This window comes from Chinchilla lanigera, unplaced genomic scaffold (genome assembly GCF_000276665.1).
Source record: "Chinchilla lanigera isolate Chin_1 unplaced genomic scaffold, ChiLan1.0 scaffold00135, whole genome shotgun sequence".
NCBI classification, from domain to species: Eukaryota; Metazoa; Chordata; class Mammalia; order Rodentia; family Chinchillidae; genus Chinchilla; species Chinchilla lanigera.
In genome coordinates this window covers 159,297-167,433 of record NW_004955536.1, presented here as the reverse complement: position 1 = coordinate 167,433, position 8,137 = coordinate 159,297, and the positions used below count along the sequence as shown (strand labels likewise).

The following is an 8,137-nucleotide window of genomic DNA, read 5'->3' as shown; positions in this document are numbered from 1 at the left end:
TTGTCTGTATTGTGCTTGTGATATGTTGTAAAATGTTGTATGTCTGTTAATGTTTCCCTCCTTTTATCTTTAAAATAAAAAAATAAAAAAAAAGATTTATGCGACTGTAAGTTTTTAAAAAGCAAATGTACTTTAAAATCTTTTTTAAATAATTCAGAATTGGTTCTTAAATAGTAACGTTTTCAGGTATTAAATTCTAGACAATTCCAGCACAGGAGTACATCAAAGGTAAGTCATTCGTCTTTGAGGACATAATTCATTCCATTAATACTCACTTAAATACACTTCCTACATTTCCCTTTAGAAAATTCAAATTCGACATTACTCTACGAATTACTGAAAGACATTGGTACTTTAAAAGGAAAAAGAAAAACAAAAAAGAAAGAAAAGGATCAAAGAGTTCATCAGGCAAAAATGAACAGGACAACAGTTACAATGCTAAATGAAGAGCTACTCTGGGAAGCTGAGGCAGGAGGACCACAAGTTCAAGCCAAGCCTGGTCAATTTAGCAAGACCCTCTCTTAAAAAAAAAAAAAATTTAAAGTAAAATAAAAAGCTGGGAATTAGTTCAGTGCAAAGACCGTAAGTTCAATTCCCACTACAGCAAAAAATAAATAAAAATTAAATAGATTAATAGATAGATAAGTTGAAAGGGCTTGGGGAAGTAGCTCAGGCTTAGAGAAACCCTGATTTGATCCCCAGTTTTTTAAAAAAGAGAGTTAATAAATGGATCTGAAACAGATTTTAGCAGGAAAGAAAATATAAAACATGTTTGCTATCATAATAATCACATGGGAATATGATTTTGTAGTTGCAAACCATAGGTGGATTACATCCATAACAAAGATGGATTGAAAACTATATCATTCTTACAATGTTCTAATTGGGGAAAAATTCCAATTAGAAAAATAAACTGTGATTTAGGGTATGTTTCATCTCCTCTCTACTCCTCTACCCCAGACTCGCCTCTGACTTGTTAAACTTGACAAATGAAGCCCAGATTTTGCCAGGAGCCTGACAGCTGTGCTTCTCACTCAGACTCTTACACACTGACCCAGGCTCTCAAGTCTGCTCACTCAGGCACAAGAGATGAAATACACCAAGCTAAAAATGTCATGGGAGGTAAGCTGAAATAAAACCTACCTTGAAAGAGAGGCATGAAAACACACAATGAGAGCCATAAACCCAAGTGAAGGAGTCTCTGCCCTTTGCTGGCTGGCATGGTTAACACACACAGGAGCTATTTTTTGTAGGCAAAGAATTGTGGAAAACAAAGAGCTGGCAGACAGCTCTCCAACCTGACCTCTACTCACTGGAAGCCTGCTGCAATCCACACATGTCTGCTGTGAAATCAAAATACCACTGCATTCCTCGTCAGAGACCAAGGTGGGCATGAAGGGCAAGTATGGAGGGCTACATGCAGCACCAGCTGAGCTGTCACATCTCCTGTCACCCTTGCTCTCTTGCCCTGTGAGAGGGAAGGAAAGGCAACAGAGTGCAGTGCCTCAGACCTTCTACTCTCTCAACCGTAGCCTCTGGGGTAAATATGAGTCCCCTGAGCTCCAGTGTTAGCTGTAACACTGCGTTCTCCGGTTAATCAGGCCTTAACCGTATCTTATGATACTGATTCCTATCCTTGTCTTCCTAAGAGCAGATTAGGGAAAATAGAATTTACTCTTGTTTCTGTCATTGTTCTTTGATGCCTGAACTCTGAGGATCTTGTCATTTTGAGTACAGTGACCACCAAGCAGAACCGGAGGTCAGATGTCAGAGAGCCAGAGGGATCCTGTCCCACTGCTGCTCCCTGGACATTTTCATACACACTTAGACTTCTTTGTCATCAGCTGGGTTTCTTGCAATTTTCCTCTTCTCCTTATAAATGTAGTGCCAACCAAATTCTGATTAGTTGAGCCTTTCAGGTCAGATTCTGGTATTGGCTGTCAAGGAGGAAGCACTGAGAAGGGTCTCTCCACTTGCCTTCTACACTCTCTGCACATCCTGACTGTGCAGCCCACTGCACAAGGGCACGATTCAGACCAACAGCTTTCAAAATGCTGTGAGTCATTTCTCTTGAGGAAAGCAGAGAGTAACTAATGGTTGTTTAGTATCAAATTTAGACCAAGGCCCTAGCTGGGTGTTTCAGACTTGGTGGTCTGAGATGTTACTGGGGCTCTCTCCTTAGCCTCTAGGTAGGCTTTTGTCCTTAACCAGGCGTTGTGTGAAGTATGCAGAGCTTCAAATGGTAAAAAGTCAGGATAACACTTCCTGTGGTCGTTGAAATATCACTTCACACCCCAAATCCAACTTTTCCAAAGTGCAGATTTTAGTTGGTGTTTTTTTCATATTTTCTACTGCAGCACATTGCAGTCTCAAGAAAGTGGTTTTATTTAATCTCCCATCAGACAGGCTTGTTGTGCAACTACTGTGGAGGAGGAGTCCTTCGGAATGAAGCAAATGTTAGCTTCCACTTTCTTCCAGAAGAGCTACGTCTAACCTCCTGCACAAGGGTGCAGAGTAGGAGGACAGGAATGTCTTCTTGTTGTTGTTGTCATTGTCATTGTCTGTCATTAGAGTTGGAAAAGAAACCCAGGACTCACACATGCTGGGCAAGTGCTCCAGTACTGAGCTGTTAAACACCTAGCCCACTGGGAATTTTTTCTTTTTTTTATTTGAGTAGAGGTTGTGAAGTAGCCTTGACAGAGGCAAAATAATGCAAGTGAAAGAATATGCCCTTTGGAGTCAGCTAGACTTGGATTTGAATTCTGACCCTGATTTGCCTGAGAAACAGCAGGCAACGTCAGCTTTGTACTTATCAGAAAAATGTGATTAATTCAGCAACATTAATCATTTAATTTCTCCCTGTGCAATTTTGCACATAATTTTCACTCACTGTCCTAACACTACAAATAGGTAACACAAGTAGCTCTTGAGACTGCAAATTTTAAGGAGAATACATATATTTTAAATGCTGTAAGAAGGTAATTCTCCATACAAATTGTCCCACCATTAGAAAAATGTTTGAGGCTTGTCATTGAATTATGAGTTTATGTTCTGCTTCAAACTTTTCAAAAATTTCCGAGATGGACCTTAAAAACAAATACACTGGAGAAATAAGCCTGCTTTCAAAAAATGTTAATTCCAGAAAGAAAAGTGGGGGTGTAGCTCAGTGGTAGAGAGTTTACCTCACATGTTTGAACCCTGGGATCCATTGCCAGTGCTACAAAGGAAATAAAGGAAGTCATCAAGTTTTTCCTAATATTGCTGAATACTGTTTCTTACTCATATTCTAGGAGTTAGCTCTTGCTCTGTGTTACTGTTGAATAAACAAAAATTTCAAGCACTGTCCGTGGCTTACAGAGAAAAAACAATGAAAGGAGGTGGGGGAGGAGCAGAGAGCCTTGGGCAGGAAAATCCTATGAAAGCTGAAGGATCCTTCAGCAACCTTCTTCCTTTGCCTCCCATCCCCCTTCAATCCCGCATTTGTCTTAGCCAATTCTAAGAGAAAATAGGAAGAAACAATAGTTTCTAACTTTTTCAAGGTTATATAATCTGTTAAAAACTCTTCCTCTTCTCAAATATACATATGCATATTAAATAGAATTTTCCATATAATTTCAGGGAACTCACCTGCTTCCTGGAAGGCATTAACTCCTTAGTGGAAGGTAACCATATCTGATTTCCTAGTTTTCCCCAGTATCTGTTACCAGTCATTCTATATCATTCATTCTATTTATGTAGTTTTAAAATGTATATATACTGGTGCTGAGAACTGAACCCACACCTCAAGCACACTGAGCACACTAAGCATGTACTATACCCCAACCCACCATTCTTTCTAAAATAACACATTTTAAAAAGCTAATGTGGGCCATCTGATTGAACAAGAGACCAACACCCACACTCAAAAGGAGAATTTCACTTTAGGACAAAGATCACCACAGAAAACATAACAAAAATTTTTTCTTTAGAAATAGAAAATGTTGAAATGAAGGATCAAAATGCAATTTGCAGCTCTCCAACCCATCCAGAAAAAGCCCAGTAGACATTGACATAGAAGAACGTGGAAGTCACACACCTGAAATTTCTGAAATGATAGCAAATGAAGTAAAGAAACAACTCCATCAGGCTATAGAAGAAATCAGGTCAGAAATAATCTCTCAGGTAAAAAAGAAATGACAACAATAAAGAAAGAATTGCTTAGCATATCCAAAGAAGACATTGATAAGAAAATAGAAAGGCACAGAAAACTCCTGGAAACCTTGAATGAACAATACAGGAAAGAATTATGATGTATGAAATAGATACAAACAGATATCCAGGAAATTGAAAATTCCACCCCAAAGCTGGCAAAACCTCTTGAATGAAGCTGAAGATAGACTCTCAGACCTTGAGGATACATTTCAGTTAATGAACATGAAAGGAAATATCTCTTAAAAATAACAAGGAATGAACAAATAGCAGTTCAACAGCTGCAAGATGATGCAAAGAAACACAATGTAAGACTAATAGGTGTCAAGGAAAAAGCAAGAGTCAACACAAATGACATAAAAAGAATATTTGCAGAAGTGATAGCAGAAAATGTCCCAAGCATGGAAAAAGAATCTGACATGGAGTTAGTGAGGCTTATAGAAGGTTAACTAGCCATAACCAAAATAAATCTACACCCAGACATATAATAATCAAGATCAGAGAAATTCAGCAAAAGAACAGAATATTAAAAGCTATTAGAGAAAAGAAACAGATGATCTATAAAGAAAAGCTCATCAGAATCACTGCAGATCTCAATACAAACTATGAAGTCAAGCAGAGTTTGGAGTGAAGTACTTCAGATCCTGAAAGAAAACAACTTCCAACCCAGATTGATGTAACCTGTACACCTATCTTTCAAAATTAGTGGAGAAATAAGATACTTCCACAATAAAGAACAACTGAAACAATTCATGCACACCAAACCCTATACAGAGTACTGAAATATATTTTAGAAAGTGATAAAAATGACTACAGTTCCAAGAACAACAATCCAAAGAACCAACAAGGAGAGCAAGTAATAAAACAGAAGAAAAGGAGGGAACCAATAGCAGGAAAATAACATGACAAAGACAAACCAATACATATCAGTAATAGTTATTAATGGAGATGGCCTCACTTCATCAATCAAAATAAGCAGGATGGCAAAGTAGATCAAGAAACAAAGTCCAACAATATGTTATATACAAGAAACATATTTAATGCGAAAGAAAATTGTAGACTGAAAGTCAAATGATGGAAAATAATACTCCATGTGACAGGAACCCAGAAAAAAGCAGGGATTGCTATTCTATTTGCAGACAATGTGACATTAAAACTAAGAATGATCAAAAGAGATAAAGAAGGTCACTACATACTAGTTAAGGGAAAAATGCAAGAGGAAGAGATAACAATCATAAATATTTATGCACCAAATACAGGAGCACCCAACTATATAAGACAATTTTTAACAGACAGGAAAAATCAAATAAGCAATAACACAGTCATAGCAGGGGATCATAGTACACCATTGTGTCAAAGACATAGATCAATTAGACAAAAAAATCAGCAAAGAAATAAAAGAATTAATCCACACTTGTGAACAAATGGACCTAGTAGACCTTTGCAGAGTGTTTCACCTGACAACATAAGAATACACATCCTTCTCAGGTGCACATGTGATGTTCTCTAAAATAGACCATATACTAGCCCATGGAACATGTTTAATTAAATGCAAAAGAGTTGAAATTATTCCATCATACTATGGGACCATAGGCAATGAAACTGGAAATTATTGATAAAAGAAATCACAAAACTTCACGAACACATGGAAATTAAATAACATCCTCCTAAACAACCAATGGGTAGCAGATGAAATTAAAGAAGAAATTAAATATTTACAATCAAATGAAAAAGCAGATACAACTTAATGGAACCAGTGGTATGCAATGAAAGCAGTCCTCAGAGGGAAATTTATAGCAGTGAATTCCCACCTCAGGAAAACAGAAAGAACACATATAAACAACATTATGCTGCAACTGAAGCTTCTAGAGAAAGAAGAGCAAGTCAAGGCAAAGCCCAAAACAGGGAGAAACAATGAAGAGCAGAGCAGAAATCAATTCAATGGAAACTAAGAAAATAATACAAAGAATAAATAAATTGAAAAGTTGGTTCTTTGAAAGACCAAATAAAATTGATAAACCCCTAGCCAACTTTACCAAAAAAGGAAACAAAAACCCCAAATTCATGCAATAAGGATCTTAAAAGTTGAAATCACTGCAGATCCTATACAAATTCAAAAGATCATCAATACTTATTTTGAAAATCTTTATTCCCATAGTATAAAAAACTCAGAAGAAATAGATTCCTAGATATGTACAGATTACCAAAGTTGAATCAAAAAGATATAAAAAACCTGAACTACCCAATATCAGTCAACAAATTTGAAAATGTAATTTAAAAAAAATTACCAACAAAGAAAAGTTCAGGTCCTCATGGATTCACAACTGAATTCTACAAGAAATTTAGGAAAGATTTAACAGCAATTCTTTTCAGACTGTTTAATGAAATTGAAAAGGAATCAGTTCTTTATACCTGATTCTTGGAGGCAAGTATTCCCTTGATGCAAAAACCAGAGAATGACCCAACCAAAAAAGAGAACTACAGGCCAATCTCCTTAATGAACGTGGATGCAAAAATCCTCAGTAAAACACTACCAAACACAATGCAGAAAATCATCAGGAAGATTATACAGCAAGACCAAAAGGGATTCATCCCAGGAATGCAGGGATGGTTCAATATATGCAAATTAATAAATGTAATACACCCTATCAACAAAGCCAAGACAAAAATCACATGATCATCTCAATAGATGCAGAAAAAACTTTTTTATTTTAAAACAAAAGAAGGAAAACATTAGCAAACAATCATTTACAAAATAACAAAAGCACAATAAAAACAATACAGAGTTACAAACAAACTGGTAGGAAATTCACAATGTTTGTTGTATTACATATTGATATCTTCAAAATGGTTTCTCAGGAAAACAAATAGAGACATGCAATACTGATCAATCAAGCAATCATTAACTGTTTCTTTCAGCAAAGAAAGACAAGACAGTAGTTCAACTATGTTAACTATCCTGTATATAAATGTATACAAAATTTTTCCTTCTTTTCCTTCTCTTTTCCCAAATCCCAGTTAACCCTTACCCTGGAGCAATTTCCCTTCATTTCACAGTTTCTATCATACCTCCTAGTTTTTATTCACTCTTTTAGGTTTTATACTAGTGAGACAATGCAGTACTTGCACATGCAGGTCTGATTTATTTCACTTATGAGTATGTTCTATAGTTGTAACCATTTACATATATAAGCCTCGAGTTTATATTTCTTTATAGCTGAGTAATATTCCATTATATAAAATTACCACAATTTTCTTATCCAGTCCTCAGTGGGTGGACATTTGTGTTGCTTCCGCAATTTAGCAATTACAAATTGCGCAGCTATGAACATAGGTGCACATACTGCTGTGACATGTTTTTAGGTCTTCTGGAAAAATACCCAGGAGGGGGATAGCTGGGTTGAATGGGATCTCTAGACCTAGTTTTTGGAGGAATCTCCAAACTGATTTCCACAGTGGTTTCACCAGTCTGCATTCCCACCAGCAGTGGAGAAGGGTTCCTATTTCTCCACAGCTTCACCAGCATTTGTTATTGGTTCATTTCTTAATGCTAGCCATTCTTACTGGGGTAAGGTGGAATCTTAGTGTTGTTTTAATTTGCATTTCTCGAATGACTAATGATGTTGAACATTTTCTCATGTATTTATTTGCCATTTGTATTTCTTTGTCTAAGAAATGTGTGTTCAACTCAGCTGCCCATTTTTGGATTGGGTCTTTGAATTTGGAGGGGCTGATTTTTTTTTAAATTCTTTATATGTTCTAGATAGAAGCCCTTTGTCTGATGGGCAATCAGCTAAAATTTTTTTCCAAGTTTGTGGGTTTTCTTTTGACTCTGCTGGTGATTTCTTTAGATGTGCAGAAACTGTTCAGTAGGATGAGATCCCAGTCGTTGATTCTTTCAAGTGTTTCACGTGCAATTTGGTTTTTGTTCATGAACTCTCTGCCTACC

The 8,137-nt window shown here is 36.5% G+C and overlaps 1 protein-coding gene across 1 annotated transcript in view; it reads right to left on the bottom strand.

Moving 5' to 3' along the window:
* Chrna6 (cholinergic receptor, nicotinic, alpha 6 (neuronal)) overlaps positions 1-1,222 on the bottom strand; it is a 6,340-nt gene extending 5,118 nt beyond the window's left edge. Inside the window, 1 exon segment of the mRNA XM_013507721.1 lies at positions 1,144-1,222. Coding sequence (XP_013363175.1) covers positions 1,144-1,222 — 79 coding nt within the window.
* Between the last annotated feature and the right edge of the window lie 6,915 nt (positions 1,223-8,137).